Source organism: Mesocricetus auratus, unplaced genomic scaffold (genome assembly GCF_017639785.1).
Source record: "Mesocricetus auratus isolate SY011 unplaced genomic scaffold, BCM_Maur_2.0 Super-Scaffold_100038, whole genome shotgun sequence".
Classification (NCBI taxonomy): Eukaryota; Metazoa; Chordata; class Mammalia; order Rodentia; family Cricetidae; genus Mesocricetus; species Mesocricetus auratus.
In genome coordinates, this window is record NW_024429216.1 from 5,866,001 (window position 1) to 5,882,792 (window position 16,792).

Below are 16,792 nucleotides of genomic sequence, written 5' to 3' on the forward strand. Positions count from 1 at the left end.
GATTTCTAGTTTCTTGAGTTCTTTGTATGTTTTTGAAATTAGCCATCTGTCAGATTTGGGATTAGTGAAGAACTTTTCACATTCTGTAGGGAGCCATTTTGTTTTGCTGACTGTGTTCTTTGCTTTACAGAAGTTCCTCAGCTTCTCAGAGTCTGTGATACTGGTGTTCTATTTGGGAAGTGATCTCCTGTGCCTGTGTATTCAAGTCTATTTTCCACTTTCTCTTCTGTGAGGCTCAGTGTGGATAGATTTATATTGAGGTCTTTCATCCATTTGGACTTGAGTTTTGTGTATGGTGATAGCTGTGGATCTATTTGCATTCTTCTACATGTTGACAGCCAATTATACCAGCACCATTTGTTGAATATATTTTCTTTTTTCCATTTTATATTTTTAGCTTGTTTGTCAAAAATTAGGTGTTCATATGTGTGTGGGGGTTGATATCAAGGTCTTTGATTGGATTCCATTGGTCCACCTGTTTGTTTTTATGCCAATACCAAGCTGTTTTCATTACTATAGCTCTATAGTAGAGCTTGAAGTCGGGATGGTGATGCCCCCAGATGATCCCTTATTGTGCAGGATGGTTTTAGCTATCCTGAGTTTTTTGGTTTTCCATATGAAGTTGAGTATTGTTTTTTCTATCATTTTGAACTGGGCTTGCCAAATTACAATGCAGAAGTCAAATCTGGTTATTTGTTTTTGCTTCAGACATCTCTATGCTGAATTTCATGCTAGCCTCATTTTCCCTCTGCTGCATAATATAATATATAAATTGTATATATGATTTACATACGGACCTTGTAAGTTCCAAGATAGGTCTTGTCCCTTGCAGTCATTCTCTGTTCTTTATCCTCATTCCCAGCACCCATGTTGGGTGACTCTCAGTTGCTTGTAACTCCAGCTCCAGATCTGGTGTCCTCTTCTGACCTCCCTGGATACCTGCATTCACACACATTATATTTGAAAAGAAACTTGTAACTGGGCAGTAGTGGCACATACTTTTAATCCCGGCACTCAGGAGGTAGATGCAAGTGGATCTCTGTGAGTTAGAGGCTAGCCTGTTCTTCAGAGTGAATTCCAGGACATCCAGGGCTACACAGAGAAACTCTGTCTTGAAAAAAAACAAAAAAAATTAAAAACCAAAGACAAGTACACAGTCACAGAGCTGCAAATGTTGCAGTGCTTTGTTGATTATATTCATGATTAAAGGATATGGTAATTACATTTAGAGCTAGTGAAAATATGCATAATTTCATCCCAGTTCTACTTTACAACCTACGTGATTTCTGTCTGTTTGACATAGAAATTCTCATTTGTTTATTTTTATTATTGTTTTTTGATATAGGGTATCACAATGTAGCTCTAGCAAGCCTGGAATTCTTTTTTTTTGTTTTTTTTTTTGGTTTTTTTTTTGTTTTTGGAGACAGGGTTTCTCTGTGGCTTTGGAGGCTGGAATTCTATATATAGACCAGACTGGCCAAATGTTGGGATTAAAGGTGTGAGCAACCATGCCAGCCAGAAGTTTTCTTTGAAATCCTAGTTAGCTTTGTTGGTTCTTTGTATGTGCTTTTGCATTTATAAGTATCCCAGTGTGAGATAATTTCAAGTAATCCTGAGTCAGTGTTTGTCATGCTATAACACATAGAATCTCCTGAATAGCTTCCTAAAATACAGGTTCTGATTCAGTAGATTTCAGGTGAGTTCTGCTGTTCAGTGTATCTCAAAAGTTTCCAAATGGGCTGGCAAAACCAGCAGAGACAGCTGATCCGAACAGGGGAGAGCTCTTAGACCCCAGACCGACAGCTGGGAGGCCAGCATGGGACCGATACAGACCCCCTGAATGTGAGAGTCAATGAGGAGGCCTGGGCTACCTATGGGGTCCTGAGCAGTGGATCAGTGTTTATCCCTCGAATACTAACAGACATCGTGTGTCCATAACACAAAGAGGGATGCTCTCTCAGCCTGGACTCTTAGGGAAGTGCCTGGACCCTACCCTGAATGAAATGATAGACTCTAGATATCCCCTATGTGGAAGGAATTGGCAATAGGGTGGGAGGATAGGGGGATGGTGGGGGGTGCGGGAGGAGGGGAGGGAGGGGAGGGAACTGGGATTGACATGTAAAACAAGCTAATTAAAATTAAAAAATGTTTAAAAAAAGTTTCCAAATAGGGCCAAAGTTGTTCCTTGAAGGCATTCACATTGAATACCAAGGTGCTGTATTATATTTAAACCTCTTTGCTAGCATAACAAAGATCAGCAAACCATAGCCTTATAAATTGGGCAATTTTTGTATTTTATTTTTACCTGTGTTTGAGTTATAGTATATGTTGTCTGGGCTGGCATGCAACTTACTGAGTATCCCAGGTTGGTCATAAACTCACAAAGATCCATTTGCCTTTTCCTTCTGAGTGCTGGGGTTAAAAAGTTATAAACCACCACATCCAGCCCAAAACCACATTTTCAAGACAGGGTTTCTCTGTGTAGCTGTCCTGGAACTCACTATGTAGACCAGTTTGGCCTTGAACTCACAGAGATCCACCTGCCTCTGCCTCCTGTGTGCTGGGATTAAAGGCATGCACCACCACATTCTTATAGTTTTGTATTTCCTAGGTTTTCCTTCTATAATGGGAAAGCTGAATAATTACAATAGCAACCATATGGCTCATAAAACATAGAACACTTTGCTAGCTCCTGTTCCTTAATGTCATCTCATCCTCTTTCAAATTATTTCTCTCCCTGAACCCTGTGACCCAATTCATCCATTTGTGCCAGTGTCCTGAGTCTTCTCTGCTCACAGAACACTCTTCTGAATTCTGCTTTTGGCTATGGTACATCACCTTTTTTTTTTTTTTTTTTTTTTTTTTTTTTTTGGTTTTTGTGAGACAGGGTTTCCCTGTATTGTTTTGTGTGGTACATCACCTTTATCCATGTCCTATATACCCTTTACGACTTGAAGTCATTTCTTAAATAGTCTCATTCCAGGTTACGTAAGTATAAAGACTCATAAGGGATCATTACACTTTCTTCAGAAGACAGACAGCAGGTTAATATCCAGATGAAAGGACAGCAGGACATGCTTTTCAGACAAGGTGCATTCATCAGGAAGACATTATCATCCAAGAGGAAAAAAATCCATGAATGTAGTAAGTTTGGGACAGTATCACTTCTGAGTACTGATTTTTTTCCTTCAATTCAAAATCTCCATCAGAGACCCAAGAAGGATAAAATATTACTTGAATAAACAGGAAGTTCAGAGCAAACAACTTCTCAAACCATAGAAATGACAGAAACAGCTGGCTACCTGAACAGTCACCCAAGTTTCCTCTGCAATGTTGGGGCATCCATCTTCAGCCTACATGCCTAGAATATTTGACAGACTTTTCTGTAAAGCAAGAATTTTGAAGGGCTGCCTACCCTGTCTATGCAAAATTTGACAGTCGCTTTCTTTTGTGTCCTGCTTGTCTGGTTTGGACAGCACATTTTAGTAGTTGAGGCAAGGGTAGTTTCATGCCCAAATGGCTAGCTTTGCCACAGTGAAAGCAAACTCTGTAAGGAGGTTCTTCAGTGCAATCTTTCCTGGAGACCTCTAAGGTTGGGAAAAGATGAAGCCACAAGGAAGATATACTTTGGGAAATGTAGTTCAATGCCTAGATCAATGGAATCTCACAATTAAATGTATTTTAGTAATGTTATATTCCAATCATTCCCCTACTGGACTCACGATTCAGGGACAGGATAGTATTTTACAATGGATTTTTCTAGCTCAGAAACAGAGTAAAAAAATCCCACCTATATAGAAAAGGTTTCTTCTGAACTAATTTTAAAGACTTCGTCAATTGTCGGGTAAGGATCCAGCTGAAGCTGTGGTACCCTATACTATACCAATGCTGAAATTAGACAAATGTGGGAGACTCATGATGATTGGCAAGGAGCTTGTAGTAATTTCTCAGGAGAAATAACAAATATCTAAAAAGTAAGCGGATTTGGTTTACAAAAAGAACCGAATAGAGTCTTCCCCGCATAGTAAAAAAAGGCCCCTACGTCTGGGGTTCTTACATTTTATACTAATACAAATAATTTATGAATGTCTGGTTATAAAGCAGGAAACATCAGTAAGGCTGGTCAAAGTCCTTATGACCCAGTTCAGAAATCAGAATTATATGCTATTCTGATGCTTTTGTTAGACTTTAATGAATCTCTTAATTACTGATTCTCAATGTGCAGAAAGGGTTGTATTGCATATAAAAACTGTGGACTTATTCCTGATAATTCAGAATTGACTTTCCTATTAGTGCAACTACAAGAGGGAATCCAAGAAAGAAATTGCCCACTTTATATTACCCATATTCGGTCTCATAGTGGGTTTCCTGGGCCATTAGCAAAAGGAAATGAAGAAATTTATCTTTCATTGGTAGGAAATGTGTTAGAAGCTTCAGAATTTCATAAGAAACATTATATTAATAGTAGGGGCTTAAAGAAAAAAATTTTCCATTACTTGGCAACAAGCTAATGAAATTATAAAAAACTGTCCTGCTTGTTCACTGTATAATCAAGTTCCTTTACCTACAAGACCAATCATAAAGGTACACAAATAAATGAAATTTGACAAATGGATGTATTTCATTTAGCAGAATTTGGAAAATTAATATGTGTCCATCATACCATTGACACTTATTCTGGATTTCAATGGGCATCTGCCTTAAGTTCTAAAAAGGCTGATTCTATAATTACACATTTATTAGTCACAATGGCTGTAATGGTCATACCAGCACAAATTAAAACTGATAATACCCCAGCTATGTTTCCAATAAAATGCAACAATTTTTTGTGCATTACAACATAAAACACATTACAGGGATACCGTAAAATCCCCCAGGACAAGCAATTGTTTACAGATCCAATCACACTCTAAAAGAGATGCTTGCTAAACAGAAGGGGATATGCGGACCCCAGGGATAGACTGCACAATGCTTTACTAACCTTAATTTTTTAAATGCTAATGAAACCGAACAACAGCTGCTGAAAGACATTGGGTTATAGAAAGAGCTGCTGAACTGAGTCAGCCCGAGCATTATAAATGCCTTGACATCTTTATGGAGTCCAGGAAAAGTGTTAAATGCGGTTGAGGGTATGCTTATATTTCCACAGGAGATAAGAGATTGTGGATCCCATCAAAATTGATAAAAATCCGGCACAGACAAGAGGAATCTCTAGAATGCTTCAGCTGCTGAGATGTCTCTGGAGAAAAAAAGTGCAGGGGGCCATTGAAGCAGACAGCTAGTCCTCCCACCCAGGGACATCTTAAGAATTTGTGTGACGGACAGACGGTCGTTGGTGGCTCACGCCTTTAATCCCAGCACTCGGGAGGCAGAGGCAGGCGGATCTCTGTGAGTTCGAGGCCAGCCTGGTCTACAGAGTGAGTTCCAGGACAGCCTCTAAAACAATACAGAGAAACCCTGTCTCCAAAAACCAAAAAAAAAAAAAAAATTTGTGTGCCAACAGGAAGGTTGTCAGATGACTCAGAAACCTTTAACTGCTACAAATGTGTCCCTTGCTATGCTGTCTGTTGTAACTGTATAGGCAAAAGGGACTGATTATAGTAACTGAGCTTATATTCTCAATCCTCCAATTAACCTAGCAGTAAATTGGGGAGATATGGATATTCCTGTAGTGGTTAATGAATCTTCTTGGCTACCTGGTCATTATGGCAACCGAGGTCCTGCTTAGCCAATGGAGGACACCGTTGAGAGTACAGGAATTACTATTTGTATGGGAAATGGAATTCATTGTCCAAATATAACCTTTCAAGTGTGGCTATTGATAATCAATACTACCCAAGATCATCATGCATCTGGTTTTGGAGGACAGGAGATTAATGCTGCTATTCCATAAATCTACCATTCTGTGAGATGAGGGTTACCAACAAGGAATCTGACTGGGTAACACTGTAAGAATGAGAAACCTCAAGGGTTAATTAATATCTCCCACAGAGACGTCTGTGTTTGGGGCCCATATGGTTCCACTCAAGGAAAATATTCTTACTCAAAGTTAAGATGGCAGTGGTATAGTTTGAATGTAACTGGACAAACTAGCTCCTCTATTAAAGAACCTATCCAGTGGCATGGGGTTGAAATGTCAAGTCCTCCCTTGCAATTTGGCAACTCAATTCAGACTAACTTGTGGAAATTAGCAAGTGCCTTCCACCCTCTTAAACATGGGAAGTTAAATGTTAAGGATGATCAGTATACTTTGTCTTATAGACTAAATCAAAGCTGTCCAACAGCACCCTAAAAATTACAGCATCGCTTGTGAATGCTGCACCCATCATACCTGCGTTAATTCTAGTAAATCTTTAAACTTAGTATGTCTTTAAACTTAGAGTATGTCTTTAAAATTAGCTTCTGAAAGTGTATCCATTCTTAGAGCAAGGACGGCAATCTGGACACAGCGAAGCTGTCAAGGCCATGGCAAGACTCACCTGTGATCATCCTGGTACAGTCACTGAAAGAATATTCAGAACATGCTGGGTGGTTGGACTGATTATTGGTGTTATTATGGGAATTATTGCATTGACGGTTACTGCTATGACAGATGGAGTGGCCCTTCCAAAAGAAATTCAAAGTGCTGAGTTTGTTAGAGACTGGCATAAATAGTCTACAGAATTTTGAACTGAACAAAATAAAATAGATAATGAGATAGTTAATGAATTAGCTGATTTGAGACAAGCTGCTATATTGGTAGGGGATCTGTTAGAAATATTGGAGCAAGCCGGGGATTGGTGGTGCACGCCTTTAATCCCAGCACTCGGGAGGCAGAGGCAGGCGGATCTCTGTGAATTGGAGACCAGCCTGGTCTACAGAGAGTTTCAGGACAGGCTTCAAAGCAATACAGAGAAACCCTGTCTCGGGGGGGGGGGGGGGAGAAAGAAATATTGGAGCAAATAAAATTAAAATGTGATTGGGCTGTTACAACCTATTGTATGACACCTTTAAAGTTTAATATAAGCATGTATGATTGGGAAAAGGTTAAGAAGCATTTGATGGGTCACCCTAATTCGTCTCAAATGATTTATGATTTACAGCAAGAAATTATGGAAACTTTTACAAAAAAAAAGTTACCTGATATGACAGGAACAAATGTTATGGCAAGTCTTGCAGATAGCATAGCCTCATTCAACCCTGTGACTCACTTTAATAGATTTCTTGTTTTAGCAAGTGTTACTCACGCTAGCAATAGTAACCTTATTGGCTCTAAAATGTGTTTTGGCTCACTTACATAAGATTGTAAAACAGAAATCTAGAGAAAAGACTGTAAAGCTAATAATCTCCGATATAATTAATTGTTGCACATAAAAAGGGGAATATAGATTTCTGCAGCTGGTTTGACTCGAGTGGTAACACCTAGCTTTGATCTGCCTTTTGCAATTGGTACCTTGTCTGTGGTATCTTCTGTTTGAAGTCTAAATTTCCTAGGTGTTCAAAGCCTATGCAAAACTTGGTTGGGAGAGTACCCTGAAACCTGGGATGTCTTTTAATGAAGAATTTGCATTCGGCATTGTCCCATTGAGAAGCTTAGGTAAGATGTTTTGGTTACAGAAATTGACTTGCTAAAGGTGTGAACTGTGTAACAATAAAAAATCCCTTTGCTAAGCTACAATGGCTCAGTCCACAGAGGTTGATGCCCCACCCCTGCAGCTGGAAAAGACTAGAATCATCCTTAAAGTGCCTGTGCCTTCTTTCCACAGACCCTCATGAACCCACACCCCGTCTACACCATCAATGTGAGTTTTCCTTTATTTTCGTTGTGTTTATGATGTATGTATCTGTGTTCAAGTGAGCATGTAGGCCAGACGACAACTTCCAGGGCTGATCCGTGTCTTTTGTTTTTTTCTTCAGACATGCACAGACACACAAACATTCACATTAATAATCTAAAAATAATAATAAATCTGGGAGCTAGCGAAAATGGCTCAATGATTAAGAGCATTGGCTCCTCCTCTAGAGGACCCAGGTTTAATTCCCAGCATCCATATGGCAGCTCACAACTGTCTGTAACTCCAGTTCTGGAAGATCCGACATCCTCACACAGACATACATGCAGTCAAAATATCAATGCACATAAAATCAATCAGTCAATAATCTTGTCAGCATAATGAATATAGCTTTATTATAGTAAAGATATATGACAAAATTATCCCAAGTTGTAAAGTTCATAAATGACAATAATTTGAGAATAACATGCACATGAAATGCACTTAAATGTCCTAAATACGTGTATTTGCTCACAATTGCTTAACATATAATACTACACGGTACCAAGAACTGCACTTGAACGATACTCAGTACTGACCAAAACATATTTGCATCATTCATAATTGTCATCCACCCACAAAAAAAAAAGTAGCTAGCATTACCCTTCTCTTCAAATGTTAGGTTCATGTCTATTATGATTTTTCATTTACCTTTACACCTCATCCTCACAGTGCCCGCCCTGGTTGCTCTCCATCTGCTGTCGACTCCACCCGTCTTCCCAGCGCTCTCTGCTTCCAAAGTCCTGTCTAGCTGTTGGCCGTTTAGCTTTTTTCTTAAACCAATCGGTGACATATCTTCATACAGTGTATTCCACAACAGATAAGGGCTTGAGTTACAGATGAAGCCTTTCCCAAGCCCCTGTCGTATATTTCCTACCAGTATGGACATTCTATTGCTGGCTAAGATTTGAGACACGAAAATCGGCTTTTTCAAGCGTTCTGCCTTAGCTTGATTTCTCATCAGTATAACCCTCCTGACACTGGTTGAGCTGAGCCATGAGAAGAATCTTTCCAACACTCCTTAAATTTATGAGGTTGTTCACCAGCGTGAACTCTCTCATGTTTAATAACATCTGACTGCCAACCGAAGGCTTTTGTACATTCATTACGCCCTTGGGCTGTTCGACGTTGTGAATTCTCTGATGTTTAATGAGATGTGACTGCTGAATAAAGGCTTTTCCACATTCGTTACACTCATAAGGCCTCTCACCAGTGTGGATCCTCTGATGCCGGGCAAGGTCTGAGGCAGAAGCAAATGCTTTCCAGCAGTCCTGACATTTATAGGGCTTCTCACCGGTATGTAGTCTCTGATGTCGCGTGAGCTCGGAGCTGTATCTAAAGGCCTTTGGGCATTCCTTACACTGAAAGCGTTTCTCCCTAATATGAATTGTTTTAAGTCCTGTATCACTTGAATGCCAACTGAAGTCCTCGTCATTCTCTTTGCAGTCATTGGTCGCCTTACCATTCTGAAACTGAGTAAGTTCTGAACCACCAAGAAAAGGCTCTGTACATTCTTTATCTTCCCAGAATTTCTCACCGGTATGGATCAAAGAACGCTGAGGATGTTCTAAACTGGTACTAAAGGCCTTGTCGCCTTCATTGAATTCGTGGGATTTCTTACTGTGATTTTTCTGATGTTGAGTTAGGTGTGCACCGCGAGTGAAGGCTTTTCCACACTCCTTACATACGTAAGGCTTTACACCAGTGTGAACTCTCTGATGTCGGCCAAGGTCTGATCTGCAAATAAATCCCTTCCCACATTCCTTACACTTATAGGGCTTTTCGCCAGTGTGGATCTTCTGATGGCGAGAGAGGTCTGAGGGACAACGGAAGGCCTTCTCACAGTCCTTGCATTTAAAAAGTTTCTCCCTGTTATGAATTTTCTTAAGACTGCTGACAATGGAACGCAGACTAAAAGCCTTACCACACTCTTTACATTCGTATATTTTCTTACCAGCATGAACTGTCTGACACTGAGTAAGCTCTGAATCTGGAAAAAATGTCTTCCCATTTTCTTTATCTTCAAAGAACTTCTCCCCAATGTAAATTAACTGTCGTTGAGTATGATCTAAGGCGAAACTAAAAGAGTTTTTACATTCTTTACATTTATGTAACTTATCACCAGTATGAATTTTCTTATGTTGACTTAACTGCGAGCCACATGTAAAAGCTTTCCCACACTCCTTGCAGATGTAAGGTTTTTCGCCGGTGTGGATTCTCTGGTGCTTAATGAGGTGTGACTGCTGAATAAAGGCCTTCCCACACTCACTACATTCATAGGGCTTCTCCCCAGTGTGAATTCTCTCGTGGCGGGTGAGGTCTGAGCCACAGCTGAAAGCCTTTCCGCATTCCCGACACTGATAGGGCTTTTCCCCGGTGTGAATCCTGTGATGTCGAGTGAGGTCTGAGCTGTAGTTAAAGTACTTTCCACATTCCTTACATTCGTAGGATTTCTCCCCAGTATGAGCGCGAACGTGGACACTGAGGAGTGAGTGGAATCTAAAGGCCTTCCCACACTCCTTACACTTAAAAGGCTTTTCCCCAGTGTGGATTCTCTTGTGACCAGTCAGACTAGAACGGAAACTAAAAGTCTTGCCACATTCCTCACACTGGAATGCTTTCTGGCCAGTATGAACTGCTCGACAGCGAGGAAGCTTAGAGCCGGGAGGCAAGGTCTTCCCACAGTCTTTATCTTCCTCAGATTGCTCACCAGCGTAAATTAAGTGAGGTTGAGTGGGGTCTGCAGAAAAACTAAAGGGTTTTTCAGACTTAAAGTCCCTTGCTTTCTCTTCTGCATCCGGTCTTGGACACCGATTAAAAGCCCTGAGCAATCTTTCATGGGTGAGTGTCATTTGCTTGAAGCATCCTTCCTGATTCTCCCTTGGTGTTGGAACCTGACCTGTGCCTTCCCAGTCAGCTCCAGGACACAACCCTTCAAGGCTGTGGTTTGTATCCGTTTCCATTACTTCCCAACGGGATAACTGTCTTGCACAGGTGCTATTTTTCGGTAGGACTTTGTTCGTCTGCCACGTGGGATCTATATCTGAAAGATAATAATGTAAATATATACTGTTTTACTATCCAAAAAGGAAAAAAATGCCCTCAAGAGAAAATGTTAAAATAAATCACATAGGAAGTGAATGTCTTCAAAAAACAAAGCATTAACAACAAAACCTCAAATGTGGACAATACTAAAAGGACAAAAAATAAATCTTAAAGAGCTAATTTTAAAAGGGTTGGGGGTTGCTTAGAACGGACTAAGATTTTTATAAAAACCAGGGACCAAGAGGCACAAATGGGACAATTAAGTAACAATGATGTAACACGGCACACTTTCCATTTCTTCCATCTCCATTTTAACGATTACAGACTGCCGCCCTTGTGGCTTTATTTTGTTTGTTTGTTTTTGTTTTACGAGACAAGGTTTCTCTGTATTGTTTTGGAGGCTGTTGGTCCAGCCTGGCCTCGGACTCACAGAGATCCTCCTGCCTCTGCCTCCCGAGTGCTGGGAGTAAAAGCGTGCGCCACCACCGCCGGCAGCCCAGACTTTTTTTACATATTACTACAACTTTTAACCACCAGCTTGACAGGTGCTCTTTTCATGTATGACCTACCATGCAAAAATTTCTGAATATGTTCCTATCACAGAAAATACGAGGTTTATTTATATAGATACTGTTTGTTAACACTAGTAAGTCCAAGCTGAAATGAGAAAACCGGTAAATGTGGGTTTTAAAAAAAATGACCTAGCTGGCATTGGTGGCGCACGCCTTTACTCCCAGCACTCCAGAGGCGGAAGCAGGTGGATCTCTGTGAGTTCAAGGCCAGCCTGGTCTTCAGAGCGAGTTCCAGGACAGCCTCCAAAACAATACAGAGAAACCCTGTCTTGAAAAAACAAACACATAAATAAATAAATAGATAGATAGATAGATGAATGAATAAATAAATAAATAAATAAATAAATAAATAAAATGACCTAGTGAGTTCAGGAAACACACTCATAAGGAGAAACAGATAAAGTAAGGGAATTCAGGGTTGCATGTGGCGGCGTATAGAAGGAAGGAAATTGTTTAAGGTAGCTGAAATGAATGACACATCTGCAAACTCTTAGAAATTTACAAATACCTAAATGGAAAAAGGTAAGGAAATAGCGAGAGATGAGAAGGCATTTGACCTACGTCATTCATAAAATAATGGCCACTAGAGAGAAAGAATGGCACCTCACTTTTTGTCACATGGGGGACATTAACCAAGCAGTGTGCGGTAGAGGTGCCGCTGACCCCCTGAACAGCCAGACAACTGATGACGGCCCCAGGGACCGTCACTCACCTGGGCAGAATCTTCTGGTCTCACTACCCAAATCCATGAAGGCATCTTGTTCTTTTTCCAACACGGGAAACTCATGCGGTTGATAAATGCAAAGTCCTGTATGTGAGATAAAATACAGGAAGCAACCACATGGATAAGAATTCATTTTCATCTGGTGCCTTGGTAATGAGGGAGAGGGACAATGAATGACAAGAAGGACAAGAAGAAAGGATAAAGCGTTTTGGGAGGATGGTGGACATGGAGGTCCCCAATAATGACTACAGTCTGCAAAAACCACAGCCCGTCTTCCCAGAAGAAACACAGGTCAGAAACCCCCTTGACATTTGAAAAACAAGTCAATAACTGACAATAAGCACCAGGAATGTCTAGGGTCTAGGGTTAAACTGAGTCTTACCTACTGAGACAAGATGGCTGTAGTTCTCCAACATCACATCTCTGTATAAGAGTCTCTGTTCCAGGCTCAGACATTCCCATTCTTCTGGAGAGAAATCTATAGCCACATCTCTGAACGTCATCACCTGCCATAGGACAATCGACCCCAACGTCAGTGGTAAATTTTAAACAAATGATTTAGGTGGAAGATGGCAATGGACAGAGCAGCGAATGGGACACACCATGGGCACCCATATTGGGCACCCATACCACCCATAGCTCCAGGAGACCCAGCACCCCATTTTATGGACCATCCATTTTGTTGCTTGTTCTTCAAGTGTAGTGTGCTTTTAGTTGAATTTCCCACTGGTTTAAGTTTAAAGAATTCATCAAACCCTGGTTTTTGTTGTTGTCTGTTTTTTCTGAGCAGAATGTGTTGCTCCCTGTAAGCAACTGCCAATCAGATAGCATCTTGCTGATCTCGAGGTCTCTGGACACTCAGTGCTTCTGTCACAACCTCTAAATGCCCTGGAAACCACCACACTGAGACAGGCCCCAACCAGGCGTGAGTCTCATCCTGACCGCAGTGTTCCAGTCCGTACACGGGGTGCGTGCAAACCTTCCGTCGTCTCCTTCCACCATCTTTCCGCCTAAGGGTTTGAGGTGACGCTCTAGGATGTTCTCTCTAGACATTTAGACTGGATGTGCTTTCAGGTCTAAAACACAAGGGCTACAGAGACTATCAGTTGAGGGGAGAGTGCCATGCATGGCGAGCCCTAGTCTGCTCCATTGCGTCACTGACCACCTGGAATTGACTTGGGTAAGTAGTTTCAGAACAAGTGGCAAAAACATTACTATGGCCAGGCGGTGGTGGTGCACGCCTTTAATCCCAGCACTCGGGAGGCAGAGGCAGGCGGATCTCGGTGAGTTTGAGACCAGCCTGGTCTACAAGAGCTAGTTCCAGGACAGTCTCCAAAGCCACAGAGAAACCCTGCCTCAAAAAACCAAAAAAAAAAACAAAAAAAAAACATTACTATGAATATGAACTCACATAGGCCATGATTTAAAACTCCTGAATGTGACCAGTCCTCTTCTTGGTTCCTATCTCTTTGAAGCCAACTCCTGGGAAAACAAGAACAGCAAAGAGAGACGTGAGATGCCTGGCTTTCCAGAGACCTTTTAAATGGTTGAGGGAAAATGCCATTTTCTTCCCTGGAGGAAGTCAGAGGGAGTGCGATGGAATGTTGGCCCCAAGAATCAAGAGAACCCCAGCTAAAACAGGATGGAGTTATAATTGAATTAGTTATGTCGAAAATCATTCCACAGCCAGGGTGTGGTGGTATACACCTTTGATTGTAGCACTTGAGTGTTGTGGACTCCTACTTTAAGATGTGTTACATTTGTGTGTGCTGTGGAACATGTGTCTTAATGATGCAAAGATGTGTTGCATTCTTTTATGTTGCATTCGTTTAACTCTGTGAAGCTGTGTTACTTTGCCTGCCTAAAACACCTGAATAGTCTAACAACGAGCTGAACGGCCAATAGCTGGGCAGAGAAAGGATAGGTGGGGCCTTAGACAGAGAGAATAAATAGGAGAAATCTATGAAAGTGGATCGAGGAGAGAGAAAAGGAGGAGAGAGGACATTGGGAGCTGGCACCCAGCCGCACAGCCAGATACGGAGTCAGAAATAAAGGAAAGTATACAGAAACAGAGAAAGATAAAAGTCCTGAGGCAAAAGGTAGTCGGGATAATTTAGGTTAAGAAAAGTTGACAACAAACAAGCCAAGCTAAGGTCAGGCATGTATAAGTAGGAGTAAGTCTCCGTGTGTATTTACTTGGGAGGTGGGTGGCAGACTCCTCCAAAAGGGTAAAAAGAACAGAGAACAAGGAAAGAGTAGATGATGATGATGGTGGTGGTGGTGGTAATAATAATAATACAATACTTGAGAGGTACAGGCAGGCAGATTTCTGAGTTTGGGGGGAAGCCTGGTCTACAGAGGGAGTTCCAGTACAGTCAGGGCTACATGGAGAAACCCTGTCTTGGAAAACAAACAAAATATCCCATAGATCAGGATATGAAACAAGATTATTCTAACTGAATCGAAATGTCTCCAAAAACTCTACAAAGCTGGAGTTAGAAATCTTCAAAGGAAATGGAACTCTTCCCTTCCGGAAGCCTGTGAGAGCTACCCAACTCCTGTACGCCCAGGAGCCTACCAGAGCTACCCGGACTCCTATATGCCCAGGACAGCACCTCCTACTTTCCAAGTCTAACAAATGTACAGAGTCATTTCCATCTGAGCATCTAAGAAGGGTCACATGATGGCACACAGGCACCCACAGTTCCTGGGGACCCAATGCTCTCTTCTGACCTCACAGGGGAACCAGGCGTATACATACACAGGCAAAATGCTCACACACAGAAAGTTATAAAAGATTTTAAAAAACCACGAAGACTTGTGCTATACATTCGCAGGCAAAATGCTCACACACAGAAAGTTATAAAAGATTTTAAAAACCACGAAGACTTGTGCTAAAAAAGCCAACTGCCTGTAACTGAAAGGAAATTCAAGTTTTAATTAGACATATCCATCCTGAAAAAAAAAAGTATGGGTTTTTAACATATTTGTGGAAAAGGAAATGAGATTTGATGACCATATATCTAGCCAATCTATCATTTATTTTTTATTAATTAATTAACTTAGTTTGGATTTTTGAGACAGAGTCTCATTATGTCGCCCTGGCTGGCCTGGATCTTATTAAACAGATCAGGGTAGCCTCAAACTCACGGAGCTTTGCCTGTTTCTGCCTCCAGAATGCTGGGATCCAAGACTTGGGCCACCACACTCAGCTCAAAGAGTAATCAGGAATAGACATAGACCCGTAATCCCAAACTCAGAGGGTTGAAGCAATAAGGTCGCTGTGAGTTCAAGGCTAGCCTGGGCTACATAGGAAGATCCAGTCCTTTTTTTCTTTTTTTTTTTTTGATTATACAATTTTTTGTTTAATTAGAAACAGTCTTGTTTTACATGTCAATCCCAGTTCCCTCTGCCTCCCCTCCTCCCCTGCCCCCCACTGACTCCCTATCTCATCCCCTTTCTGCTTCCCAGGGAGGGTGAGGCCTTCCATGGGGATGGAAGATCCAGTCTTAAAGGGAAAAGAAAAAGCAAGCTATGGCACATTCACAAAAATCCTTTCTGAAAAAAAAAAAACACTAGAGGTCACACAGAAACAGAAAAAAAATGGCAAAATAACTGTGACAGACTACATACGTTTAAATGTGAATCTAAATAAAAAGCAAGGTGGAAAATGGCCAACACTGTGTGCTAGCCTCCTTTACTCAGCAGAGTGGACTTCATGAGTAAGACATCGTGGCGCGGGAAATGAAAATCAGTGTGTGGAGTGCCTGCCCAGAATGCACCACACTCTCAGCACCTCGCAGACTAGCGCCACCTCTCAGTAACACCGACCTAGAAAAGCTGGCAGTGTTTGTTCCACTTCAACTACCTCCTAACACTGAAATTGCTTTTCCTCGTTTGCTGCTAAGCAAGGCAGGGTAAACTGGGAATTTTCCCACCCGGTCAGCCAACCACTGATTGGTTCTTCCTGCAAAAGTAAGCATTCCTCATTAGGATGTGGACACCCACAAGAGGTCAGGCCAGCAATCTTGATGCTGTATGACCATAAACTGAGGATGCCTGAAAAGGGGTCTCACAGTTCCTTCATGAACCATGACCCAAAGCACTTTCCTAAAGGTGTCTAAATAGGTTCCCAGAGAGACTCATCATACTTCCCCGCTTCAAGAAAAAAGCAGTGTGCCCAGCATCTTCCTCCATCTTCTACAATTAATAAGGGTTTCTCTGTCTTAGAAAATGGCACTCTGACTGCGATTTTATATAAGGTTTTACTTTTTAAAAAATGTTTATGTATATCCGGTGGGAGGTATGTGAGCTTGAGCGCTGGTACCCGGAAGTCCAGCCGGCATCTTGGAGCCTCTGAACCTGAAGGAGGGTGTGAGCCTCCTATATGTGTGCTAGGAACAGAACTTAAAAGTCCTCTGCACGAGCAGAAAATGCTCTCTTAACCGCTGAACCATTTCTCCAGCTCTCATTTTAAAAAGATGTACTTGCGTGTGCGCATGTGCGAGTGTGGTGAGTATCCATGAGCGCAGGTGCCTGGGCAGGCAGGTCGGTGCAGTGGGAGTGGCTGACCTCAGGGCTAACAACCAAACTCAGATCTCTTTAACACCTGAGTCTCTCCTATCCCTTTCTCTGCTCTT

The 16,792-nt window shown here is 41.5% G+C and overlaps 1 protein-coding gene across 5 annotated transcripts in view; it reads right to left on the bottom strand.

Annotated features, from left to right (window-relative positions):
- Positions 1 to 16,792, bottom strand: part of LOC106022537 (zinc finger protein 420) — a 37,663-nt gene that overhangs the window by 18,878 nt on the left and 1,993 nt on the right. For 4 of the 5 annotated variants that reach the window (XM_040734521.1, XM_040734522.1, XM_040734523.1 and 1 more), the window contains exons 2-5: positions 13,564 to 13,634; positions 12,535 to 12,658; positions 12,141 to 12,236; positions 8,142 to 10,854 (exon numbers count right to left, since the gene is read on the bottom strand). In XM_040734521.1, coding sequence (XP_040590455.1) covers positions 8,756 to 10,854; positions 12,141 to 12,236; positions 12,535 to 12,658; positions 13,564 to 13,572 — 2,328 coding nt within the window. In that variant the 5' untranslated portion in view covers positions 13,573 to 13,634 and the 3' untranslated portion in view covers positions 8,142 to 8,755. Of the gene's footprint in view, positions 1 to 927; positions 932 to 8,141; positions 10,855 to 12,140; positions 12,237 to 12,534; positions 12,659 to 13,563; positions 13,635 to 16,792 lie in introns of those variants that run through there. The other variant, XM_040734538.1, reaches the window with a different exon arrangement.